Raw genomic sequence first — 13,136 nt, 5'->3', positions numbered from 1 at the left:
AAGCTTGTGGACGGCTACCCGAAACGTTTGACCCAAGTTAAACAATTTAAAGGCAATGCTACCAAATACTAATTTAGTGTATGTAAACTTCTGACCCACTGGAAATAAATAAAAGCTGAAATAAATCATTCTCTATACTATTATTCTGACATTTCACATTCTTAAAATAAAGTGGTGATCCTAACTGACCTAAGACAGGGAATTTTTACTAGGATTAAATATCAGGAATGTGAAAAACTGAGTTTGAATGTATTTGGCTAAGGTGAATGTAAACGTCCGACTTCAACTGTAGTAGTGGACTACATAGGGAATAGGGTGCCTAGTGTGCCATTTGGAACACAATCTTAGGTCCCTGACACACACCCCCTCTCCCTCCATTAGAGGACACCTGATCCCACCCAGCCCTCCAGGCCCTGGCCTCTTGAGAGGAAGAGAGCAGGGAGGAGCATGTCTAGGAAATGGCTCTACAATGGTTATTACACTGAGCTTTGTGACCCCACATACAGTACTTACAGCATCTTGTATTCCATTATAAAGTAGCTCTCTCTACTAGGGTCTGTAAGCAATATGGCATCTGAATGACATGGTTGGCCTTAAAGAAGGAGGGAGAATGAATATGTCTGTGTCTGCTCACTCCTCTCTTAATTTAATTATTATTTTTATATTCTCTAATTTTGTGTTTAAAAAAAAGTGTATTTACGTGAGCATTGTACGCTTCAGTGTGTGTGAGTGTATGTGTAGCGTGTATGTCACCCTCCTGCCAGCCTGTCTGGCATTCAGCACATCTGTCTGTCTCATTGATCACAGAGGGAAGTGCATCTCAGGCACAGCGGGACAACCCAACCCAAAAATCCAATATGAGGCACACCAAAACACCCCCTCCCTCCAGATGCGTACCCTCATTTGGAGAGGGAACAGAACGCAGACTGAGAGGTAGCACAGTGTGGGCTCTGCTGTCTAGAGGGACATTGTCAGCAGGGTTGGGGTCAATTCTGAATGAAGTTGTGAATTGCTCTTTAATTCGAATTAAATTATTAAATTTGAAATTAATTTGAATTGACTACATTACACAGAAACCAGAATTTAATTTGAGTTTGAAAGAAAAGGAATTCAATTAAATTCAAATGGCTTATTTATTCAACACACGACCCTACAAATGTTTATTTTTACATCATGTATACTCCAAATTTTTTAAAAAATAATTACAGTAATCTGGAAATATTCTAAGATCATAATTCACTTAACGTTTTTAAATATCAGAAGAAAATACATTTCCCGAAATGCATTAGATCATACACTGCCGTATAGAAGGGAACAATCTAATGTCTCATGACAAAGAATAATACTGTTTGTCATCTTTGAGTTATAATCAAATTCATATTTGAAATGGTATGTATATTCTTTGCATTAATAGGTGGCATATCCTTTTGATAAAATATTTGTCAAATGAATGAGACTTTTATGTTTCATGTCTCACTTGAATTGGTTTGAATTGCTTTGAATTAAATTCTACCTCCTTCAATTCAAATACATGTTTTATTGTGCTTCCTGTGGGTTGTGGCCAATTCAAATTCAATTCAAATTCATTGTTTGTACGCCATTTCATCCAGGAGGGATATATAAGACATTTCTGACATTTGATGTGTTATTGTTTTAATCTATTTGGTGTAGTTACATTTCATTTTCTTCAGGATCATCAGGCACTCACAGTAACCATATCCAAGTTCACCCTCAGTTCACTGGTGTGAATTAGGGTGCATAGAAGTTTTCAGGCAGTAAATGAAAAGTAGATACCTAGTCAGTTACACAGCTGAATGCATTCAACCAAAGTGTGTTTTCTGCATTTAACCCAACCCCTTTGAATCAGAGAGGTGCAGGGGCTGCCTTAATCAACACCTTCAGCAAGCAGTTGTGGGGGTTAACTGCCTTGCTCACGGGTAGAACAGCAGATTTTTCCACCTTGCTGGCCTTGGGATTCAACCTTTCGGTTACTTGTCCTAACGCTCTAACCTCTAGGCTACAAGTTGACTAGTCATAACAAAATCTGTTCTCCAATACCTTGGGCGCAAATACACTGCTCAAAAAAATAAAGGGAACACTTAAACAACACAATGTAACTCCAAGTCAATCACACTTCTGTGAAATCAAACTGTCCACTTAGGAAGCAACACTGATTGACAATACATTTCACATGCTGTTGTGCAAATGGAATAGACAACAGGTGGAAATTATAGGCAATTAGCAAGACACCCACAATAAAGGAGTGGTTCTGCAGGTGGTGACCACAGACCACTTCTCAGTTCCTATGCTTGCTGGCTGATGTTTTGGTCACTTTTGAATGCTGGCGGTGCTTTCACTCTAGTGGTAGCATGAGACGGAGTCTACAACCCACACAAGTGGCTCAGGTAGTGCAGCTCATCCAGGATGGCACATCAATGCGAGCTGTGGCAAGAAGGTTTGCTGTGTCTGTCAGCGTAGTATCCAGAGCATGGAGGCGCTACCAGGAGACAGGCCAGAACATCAGGAGACGTGGAGGAGGCCGTAGGAGGGCAACAACCCAGCAGCAAGACCGCTACCTCCGCCTTTGTGCAAGGAGGAGCAGGAGGAGCACTGCCAGAGCCCTGCAAAATGACCTCCAGCAGGCCACAAATGTGCATGTGTCTGCTCAAACGGTCAGAAACAGACTCCATGAGGGTGGTATGAGGGCCCGACGTCCACAGGTGGGGGTTGTGCTTACAGCCCAACACCGTGCAGGACGTTTGGCATTTGCCAGCGAACACCAAGATTGGCAAATTCGCCACTGGCGCCCTGTGCTCTTCACAGATGAAAGCAGGTTCACACTGAGCACATGTGACAGACGTGACAGAGTCTGGAGACGCCGTGGAGAACGTTCTGCTGCCTGCAACATCCTCCAACATGACCGGTTTGGCGGTGGGTCAGTCATGGTGTGGGGTGGCATTTCTTTGGGGGGCCGCACAGCCCTCCATGTGCTCGCCAGAGGTAGCCTGACTGCCATTACATTTACATTTACATTTTAGTCATTTAGCAGACGCTCTTATCCAGAGCGACTTACAGTTAGTGAATACATATATATTTTTTTTATACTGGCCCCCCGTGGGAATCGAACCCACAACCCTGGCGTTGCAAACGCCATGCTCTATCAACTGAGCTACATCCCTGCCGGCCATTCCCTCCCCTACCCTGGACGACGCTGGGCCAATTGTGCGCCGCCCATGAGTCTCCCGGTCGCGGCCGGCTGCGACAGAGCCTGGAAATGGAGGTCTGGTTAGGTACCGAGATGAGATCCTCAGACCCCTTGTGAGACCATATGCTGGTGCGGTTGGCCCTGGGTTCCTCCTAATGCAAGACAATGCTAGACCTCATGTGGCTGGAGTGTGTCAGCAGTTCCTGCAAGAGGAAGGCATTGATGCTATGGACCGCCCGTTCCCCAGACCTGAATCCAATTGAGCACATCTGGGACATCATGTCTCGCTCCATCCACCAACGCCACGTTGCACCACAGACTGTCCAGGAGTTGGCGGATGCTTTAGTCCAGGTCTGGGAGGAGATCCCTCAGGAGACCATCCGCCACCTCATCAGGAGCATGCCCAGGCGTTGTAGGGAGGTCATACAGGCACGTGGAGGCCACACACACTACTGAGCCTCCTTTTGACTTGTTTTAAAGTTGGATCAGCCTGTAGTGTGGTTTTCCACTTTAATTTTGAGTGTGACTCCAAATCCAGACCTCCATGGGTTGATAAATTTGATTTCCATTGATAATTTTTGTGTGATTTTGTTGTCAGCACATTCAACTATGTAAAGAAAAAAGTATTTAATAAGATTATTTCATTCATTCAGATCTAGGATGTGTTATTTTAGTGTTCCCTTTATTTTTTTGAGTTGTGTACTCCAGCTCAGTGGTTGCGTCACAAATGGCACCCTACTGTATTCCCTATATAGTGCGCTACTTTTGACCAGAACCCTATGGGTCAAGGGCTCTTGTCAAAAGTAATGGGAATAGGGTACCATTTGGGATGCTGACAGTAACTCCCAGCCAGCTCCCCTGCCTAGTGCAGTAATAGAACCCTAAAATCTCTCCCCGGTCTCTTTTTTTCCCCCTGCCTTCTTCTTCTGGGCTGGGGGGGCGGGCGGGGGGTGCGGGGGGTGAAAGATGAAGAGTGTGCCTCTTTGCCACAGTGTTGATAAGACAACACTTAGTGCCTTGAAACGCCTGTGATTATTTCCCTGCCTCTCGTCGACCACGCCCCTCCCTCCCTCCTGCCTGCTTTGTGCCTTTCTCTTCCAGATATCTCCAAGACAATACAGGCCACTGGATCGCTCTGGATAAGAGTGTCTGCTAAATGACTTAAATGTTAAATGTTAAATGTTAAAATCTAGGTTTGGCAGCTCAAATCAGGATTAATGAGATGTTTTTGAAGTGGCTAAGACTGTTGAAACGTGCTCTTTTGTAGTGTCAGAAAAGTCAAAACCCAAAATTGTGGTTCTCATTTGATGTGGAAGCTTTGCATTGTTTAGTGTACAAGCCTCCGTCTCAGGCAGATGATAACACGAAGGTGTGCATTTGAGAGTGTGTGTTTGAGTGTTTGTTTGAGTGTGTGTGTGTGTGGAAAGTTTCCTCTGAATGTGTTTGTGAAAGAGATTGTATTTGAAAATGATTGCGAATGCTTTTTTTAATTGATCTGTTTACTAGAAATGAGTGAGTCATCTCATTTCTAGTTTTAAAACAGCACTTTTTTTTCTAACATTCTTTCCCTCTCCCCCCTCCCTCCCTCCCTCCCTCCCTCTCTCTTATCCCCCCTCCCTCCCAGAGGCCTTTGAGTTGGTGTTGCGTCACGGCCATAACTCCACCCTGCTGATGCTGAAGGAGGACTTCCCAGGGCTGGGGGGTGGGGCCCAGGGGGCGGTGGGCCATCTCTTTCTGGACGTGTCTCTATACATCCTGGGCTCGGACTCCAGCGTGGATCACATGGTCCAGGCATTCTTCACCCGCCTCTTCCCTCTGGCCTACCGACGCCTGCTGGGGGGTGGCACCGCACCCATGTCTGAGGAGTGCCTGCGGAGGGCGTGGAAGGACTCCATAGTGTTTGGCCCTTACCCTAAACTCATGATGACTCGTTTGTCACGCTCCCTCCTGGCCACGCGTGTCTTCCTGCAGGCGCTGAACCTGGGCATTGAGGTCGTCAACACCACAGACCACCTGCGCCCGGGGAGGGACTGTGGGCGTGCCCTGCTGAGGCTGTGGTACTGCCCACACTGCCAGGGCCTGCTGGGGGCCCCGGCATGTAAAGGGTTTTGCCAGGCTGTGATGGCGGGGTGCCTGGGTGGCGCTGCGGAGGTACAGCCACACTGGAAGGGGTACGTGGAAGGGCTAGGGAAGTTGGCGGGGGCCATGAGGGGGGAGCAGGACGTGGAGGCCGTGATGATGAGGTTTCATGTGCTGGTCAGACTGGCCCTCAGACACGCTGTCAATGCACGCCCCCGCCTACACGCACTGGTGAGTAACACGTGCACACACACGCACGCACACACACACCATATCAGCCATATCAACTGACGAGCTCCGTACAGGGCAGATCAACAGGCGCAACCAACCTGCGGGCAGTGGGTTCCGAACAACAATGACAAAAAAAATTATACAACAAAATCATTTTGGGGGAAATTATACCACTACCCAAAAGGGCACTTTGAAGACTGGAAGGGCAAAGGGACGTGCTCTGCACAGGTCGAGCCCGATCTGTGCACGTGCCTGCATACACATCAAAGTGAGATATATCGTAATAATGAACTTTAACAATTTATAAAAAGCCATGTACTTTTCTAGTGGGCAGTCAGGAAGAACCATGCTATAAAGCAAATCCTCCCCTCCTGCTCAGCGGTAGCGGTGACCCTCTATGTGGGGTTTAAACTGCGATAAATCAGTTGAATTGGTTTCCGTGTGTACATCTGAAGTGGGGGAGAAGTGCTCATGAAATATGGAGGTCTTTTCTGGAGAGGTTGCTGTTTTTCTGTCTCTGGTATTTGTGGGATTGTGCTGAACTTTTCACTCTCACACCTAGGCTACCAGTGGTGAGCGACCAGGGTTCTTCTATCAGACCCCATCACTTATTAAAACAGGGGTTGACCTCACTTTCTCTGCTCTCCCAGTGTGTGTGTGTGTGTGTGTGTGTGTGGACGTGTTTAACTATACTTGTGGGGACCAGAAGTCCCCACAATAATAGTAAATGAACAAAAATGTGACCAACTGGGGTCAAATGCTATGGTTAGAATGAGTGTTAGGGTTAGAATGAGGTTTAGGGTTAGGGTTATGAGCTAGGGTTAAATTTAGGGTTAAGGTTAGGTTTTCGGGTTAAGGTCCATGAAAGAAAGTGACCTGATATGTGTGCACACTGCAATGTGACTCATTCTAGTCCCATTGGATTTAACTGCCTTAATTTTGCTGGACCCCAGGAAGATCCTTATTAAATGCACATTCAAAATGGATTTTGTAGTGTGTGTGTGTGTGTGTGTGTGTGTGTGTGTGCGTGAGCACATTTTTTGTGTAGATGGGTGTGTGTGTGTACTGTATGTGTGCATCTCAGCTGAGTAGTGTTCTCCAGGACATATCCCTCCTCTGTGTTGTCATTGAGGGGACACACACAGGCAACCATTTCTCTGATGGCTAATCCATCCTGTCAAATCTGAAATTAGACAACAACAATGTCATGTGACTTTGACTTTCACTGTCCAGCGTTCTCTCCTTTCCCTCCTCCTGTGATTATTTGTCCTTCTGTGTGTGTATGAGTGTGTGTGTGTGTGTGTGTGCACACGCACACATGTTTGTGTGCGTGCGCGTGTGTGTGTACACGTTTGTGTATGTGTATCCACCTCTTCATGGGTCACTGAGTTTGATAGGGATGAGGCAGTCCAAAGCAGGACAGCAGTGGACTGTTCAGTATGACATTCACAGAGAGCGAAGGAGTCAGTGAAGGGAAGAGGAAAATAAGAGGGCAGCCCAGAGCCTGGGGTCCCAACCCATTCACCAGTGACAACATTGCCGCTCTGTCCTTCTCTCGCAGTTTGATGTCATCTGCTTCCCCTCTTTTGTTTATATTTCATCTCTCCTTTCCCTCCATCCCTCTCTTTCTCTCTCCCTCTCTCTCACACACACACTGCTTTGAGAGAAGATGCATGATTTATGAAGCTCTATTTTTACCGGTTACTGAGCAGAAGAGAAGGGAGGGAGAGAGAAAGAGATGGAGAGAGAGTTTGACCCTTCTCCTGTAAATGAAGATGGGAAATAGGTTTTATTGGTGAGACAGAAGTATGAGGGAACTGACAAAGCTCTATGGAACAATTCAGAAGAAAAAGAGCAATGGACTTGGGCCTCTCCACTTAATAAAACATGATAATCTGGGTTACGTCCCAAATGGCACTAAATTCCCTATACAATGCACTACTTTTGACCAGGGCCAATAAAGTATGGTATGTTTGTTTGTCATGTGTCAGGCAGACACTCTCTTTATATGTGTCAGAAACTGAATGTAGGCTATAAAAATGTATAATAATAAAGAGAGTCACACACTATATGTATAAGCTCCCAGAAATGCATTGGGTAAACCACCAGCGTTTCGGCATCGCAGTGCCTTCTTCTTGTTAATATCATGAATGCTTGAACCAAGTTATATAGAAAACACTGCAATTAGTGCAACTAATGACCACAGTGAGGGGTGTGTCATAGTAATTGGGGTGATGAGGGATGAAAAAGTAGGCCTGTTAAGTCAAGTTACCCATATGCGGGACTTTGAGCGGTTCTGGACCGGTTCCGACTGACATTTTGGTGTTCAAAGCGCTCTGTGAACGCCGTAGGGTCCTGTGCCTTATAATGCCCCAAAAAAAACATCAGTCCGCTCTCCGTTTCCATTCTCTCAGCGGAGCTGACTTGAAGAGTCAGGTTTCAGCCCACACATCTGCATAGGGACTGACATGTCACATTTTCTGGCCTATCCAGACAGAGCAAGCGAGCCCAGCCTGGGAGACGGCATATGAACTGGGACAGTCTAGCGAGTCCAGCTATTGTGGTTTCAACTCGCTGTGATATTTAGAGCTCTCAACATTAAAAATACTAAATCATTTCATCGAATTTAAAGAATACCACTTTCTCTTGGTCACAGATTGACTAAATCACTTTGTGCTTAAAGCGGAAATTCCACTCAGTGGACGTTTAGGAGAAAATTCTCTGTTGTCAGTTACATAAAATAGTGCCAATATTGTACTGTCACAAAGTATGAACATATTTATTAGTGTTTTCCACAAGCACATGGAGTAGCCAGCCAAATCGAAAAAGTAGCCAGCCAGGCTCCCCTGGGCGAGGGGGGTGTTAAGATTTTTTTTGCCGAACAGCTCTATTTTGGTGGCATCTTGTACACTCTAATGCTAGAATGTATTTTCAACCAGCAACTATCAGGAAATAACACTGATACATTTCTTTCACACTTTTACAGTGTTGGTTTCATCAGCTGTTGTACAATATGATATAAAACACAGGATACCTTTTATTTGGACTGCACTGGGTCTTTAAATAATGTTGTAAGAGTCTGCTGACTTCCACAGGCTTCAAGCTGTTTAAGAGGCATTTTCTCAGTTATCTTCAGCTATGTGATGATTTCCAGGGGTGTATTGGTGTGAGCATTTGGTCAGCGATATATTAGCTAATGCCTGGCGCAGGAATGAGAGCCCTAGCAGCCAGCCGTCTGTGGCTATCAGGCTCCTATTTCCTGGTCTGCGTCTCAAATGGCACCATATTCCTCTATAAACAGTACCAGTCAAAAGTTTGGACACCTACGCATTCCAGGTTTTTTCTTTATTTTTACTATTTTCTACATTGTAGAATAAAGGGAAGACATCAAAATTATGAAATAACACATACGGAATCATGTAGTAACCAAAAAAAGTGTTAAACTAATCAAAAAATATGTTATATTTTATATTCTTCAAAGTATCCACCTTTGCCTTGATGACAGCTTTGCGCATTCTTGGCATTCTCTCAACCAGCTTCTTGAAATGCTTTTCCAATAGACTTGAAGGAGTTCCCACATACACTGCCTTGCAAAAGTATTCATCCCCCTTGGCGCTTTTCCTATTTTGTTGCATTACAACCTGTAATTTCAATGGATTTTTATTTGGATTTCATGTAATGGACATACACAAAATAGTCAAAATTGGTGAAGTGAAATGAAAAAAATAACTTGTTTAAAAAAACTCTACAAAATAAATAACGGAAAAGTGGTGCGTGCATATGTATTCACCCCCTTTGCTATGAAGCCCCTAAATAAGATCTGGTGCAACCAATTACCTTCAGAAGTCACATAATTAGTTAAATAAAGTCCACCTGTGTGCAATCTAAGTGTCACATGATCTGTCACATGATCTCAGAATATATACACCTGTTCTGTGAAAGGCCCTAGAGTCTGCAACACCACTAAGCAAGGGGCACCACCAAGCAAGCGGCACCATGAAGACGAAGGAGCTCTCCAAACAGGTCAGGGACAAAGTTGTGGAGAAGTACAGATCAGGGTTGGGTTATAAAAAAATATCCTTTGAACATCCCATGGAGCACCATTAAATCCATTATTAAAACATTGAAAGAATATGGCACCACAACAAACCTGCCAAGAGAGGGCCGCCCACCAAAACTCACGGACCAGGCAAGGAGGGTATTAATCAGAGAGGCAACAAAGAGACCAAAGATAACCCTGAAGGAGCTGCAAAGCTCCACAGCGGAGATTGGAGTATCTGTCCATAGGACCACTTTAAGTCGTACACTCCACAGAGCTGGGCTTTACGGAAGAGTGGCCAGAAAAAAAGCCATTGCTTTTAAGAAAAAAATAAGCAAACACGTTTGGTGTTTGCCAAAAGGCATGTGGGAGACTCCCCAAACATATGGAAGAAGGGACTTTAGATTAGACTAAAATTGAGCTTTTTGGACATCAAGGAAAATGCAATGTCTGTCGCAAACCCAACACCTCTCATCACCCCGAGAACACCATCCCCACAGTTAAGCATGGTGGTGGCAGCATCATGCTGTGGGGATGTTTTTCATCGGCAGGGACTGGGAGACTGGTCAGAATTGAAGGAATGATGGATGGCACTAAATACAGGGAAATTCTTGAGGGAAACCTGTTTTAGTCTTCCAAAGATTTGAGACTGGGACGGAGATTCACCTTCCAGCAGGACAATGACCCTAACCATACTGCTGAAGCAACACTCGAGTGGTTTAAGGGGAAACATTTAAATGTCTTGGAATGGCCTAGGAAAATCCCAGACCTCAATCCAATTGAGAATCTGTGATATGACTTAAAGTTTGCTGTACACCAGCGGAACCCATCCAACTTGAAGGAGCTGGAGCAGTTTTGCCTTGAAGAATGGGCAGAAATCACAGTGGCTAGATGTGCCAAGCTTATAGAGACATACCCCAAGAGACTTGCAGCTGTAATTGCTGCAAAAGGTGGCTCTACAAAGTATTAACTTTGGAGGGGGTGAATAGTTATGCACGCTCATGTTTTCTGTTTTTTTGTCTTATTTCTTGTTTGTTTCACCCAAAATATATATTTAGCATCTTCAAAGTGGTAGGCATGTTGTGTAAATCAATTTATACAAACCCCCCAAAAAACCATTTTAATTCCAGGTTGTAAGGCAACAAAATAGGACAAATGCCAAGGGGGGTGAATACTTTCGCAAGCCACTGTATTATTTTTATTTTTATTATTATTTTAATTGTTTTATTTCACTTGGTGGCTCCTTTTCCTTCACTCTGCGGTCCAACTCATCCAAAACCACCTCAATTGGGTTGAGGTCGGGTGATTGTGGAGGCCAGGTCATCTGATGCAGCACTCCATCACTCTCCTTGGTCAAATAGCCCTTACACTGCCTGGAGGTGTGTTTTGAGTCATTGTCCTGTTGAAAAAAAAGCGATAGTCCCAATAAGCGCAAACCAGATGGGATGGCGTATCGCTGCAGAATGCTGTGGTAGCCATGCTGGTTAAGTGTGCCTTGAATTCTAAAAATAATCCCAGACAGTGTCACCAGCAACGCACCATCACACCTCCTCCTCCATGCTTCACGGTGGGAACCACACATGCAGAGAACATCCATTCACCTACTCTGCGTCTCACAAAGACACAGCCGTTGTAACCAAAAATCTCAAATTTGGACTCATCAAACCAAAGGACAGATTTCCACCGATCTAATGTCCATTGCTCATGTTTGTTGGCCCAAACAAGTCTCTTCTTCTTAGTGGTGTCCTTTAGCAGTGGTTTCTTTGCAGCAATTCGACCATGAAGGCCTGATTCACGCAGTCTCCTCTGAACAGTTGATGTTGAGATGTGTCTGTTACTTGAACTCTGTGAAGCATTTACTTGGTCTGCAGTCTGAGGTGCAGGTAACTCTAATGAACTTATCCTCTGCAGCAGAGGTAACTCTGGGTCTTCCTTTCCTGTGACGGTCCTCATGAGAGCCAGTTTCATCATAACGCTTGATGGTTTTTGCGACTGCACTTGAAGAAACTTTCAAAGTTCTTGAAATATTCCCGATTGACTGACCTTCATGTCTTAAAGTAATGATGGACTGTCATTTCTCTTTGCTTATTTGAGCTGTTCTTGCCATAATATGGACTTGGTCATTTACCAAATAGGGCTATCTTCTGTATACCACCCCTACCTTGTCACAACACAACTGATTGGCTGAAACGCATTAAGAAGGAAATAAATTCCACAAATTAACTTTTAACAAGGCACACCTGTTAATTGAAATGTATACCAGGTGACTACCTCATGAAGCTGGTTGAGAGAATGCCAAGAGTGTGCAAAGCAGAATCTCAAATATGAATAGTTTGATTTGTTTAACACTTTTTGGTTACTACATGATTCCAATGTGTTATTTCATAGTTATGTCTTCATTATTATTCTACAATGTAGAACATAGTAAAAATAAAGAAAAACCCTTGAATGAGTAGGTGTGTTCAAACTTTTGACTGGTACTGTATATATATACATACATACATACATGCATACACATACATACAATAATACATACATACATACATGCATACAGCGCATTCAGAAAATATTCAGACCCCTTGACCTTTTACACATTTTGTTACGTTACAGCCGTAAATGGATTAAATTGTTTTGGTAATCTTTAATACATGCAGTAAGACAGTGATCACTGAGATCATTAGCAAAAACCACTGGACAAGTAGTTGTAACAGTCCAAGCCCTCTACGCAATTTAAAAACAGCCGGGGTTTCCATATTTATGGTATTTGAAATAATAGCACTGGACGAGCTTACCAAAGTGGGCTTCCCAATTGGGCTAACAGTAACAGAGCTAACAGTGGAATTGAACTTCATTGTCACAAGACTATTACTGACAATACCCCTGGCAATATGGTTATCTGTAGCAGTATGATGATAATGCTGTGAAATAGTGGGAATTGGAAGAATTACCTGTGCAGGGTAATATGTACAGTTGAAGTCGGAAGTTTACATACACCTTAGCCAAATACATATAAACTCAGTTTTTCACAATTCCTGACATTTAATCCTAGTAAAAATCATCTGTCTTAGGTCAGTTAGGATCACCACTTTATTTTAAGAATGTGAAATGTCAGAATAATAGTAGAGAGAATGATTTATTTCAGCTTTTATTTATTTCATCACATTCCCATTGTGTCAGAAGTTTACATACACTCAATTAGTATTTGGTAGCATTGCCTTTAAATAGTTTAACTTTGGTCAAACGTTTCGGGTAGCCTTCCACAAGCTTCCCACAAGAAGTTGGGTGAATTTTGGCCCATTCCTCCTGACAGATCTGGTGTAACGGAGTCAGGTTTGTAGGCCTCCTTGCTCGCACACGCTTTTTCAGTTCTGCCCACATATTTTCTATAGGATTGAGGTCAGGGCTTTGTGATGGCCAGTCCAATACCTTGACTTTGTTGTCCTTAAGCCATTTTGCCACAACTTTGGAAGTATGCTTGGGGTCATTGTCCATTTGGAAGACTCATTTGCGACCAAGCATTAACTTCCTGACTCATGTTTTGAGATGTTGCTTCAATATATCCACATCATTTTCCTTCCTCAT

General features: G+C 43.9%; 1 protein-coding gene across 1 annotated transcript in view; it reads left to right on the top strand.

Moving 5' to 3' along the window:
- The window catches only part of LOC121545097 (glypican-3), a 308,607-nt gene that overhangs the window by 150,824 nt on the left and 144,647 nt on the right, over positions 1-13,136 (top strand). Inside the window, exon 3 of the mRNA XM_041855493.1 lies at positions 4,830-5,515. Within this exon, the coding sequence (XP_041711427.1) occupies positions 4,830-5,515 (686 nt within the window). The remainder of the gene's footprint in view (positions 1-4,829; positions 5,516-13,136) is intronic.

The sequence above is a fragment of the Coregonus clupeaformis genome, chromosome 3 (assembly GCF_020615455.1).
Source record: "Coregonus clupeaformis isolate EN_2021a chromosome 3, ASM2061545v1, whole genome shotgun sequence".
NCBI classification, from domain to species: domain Eukaryota; kingdom Metazoa; phylum Chordata; class Actinopteri; order Salmoniformes; family Salmonidae; genus Coregonus; species Coregonus clupeaformis.
The sequence above is the reverse complement of the archived record's forward strand: the minus strand, read 5'-3'. Positions and strand labels throughout refer to the sequence as shown.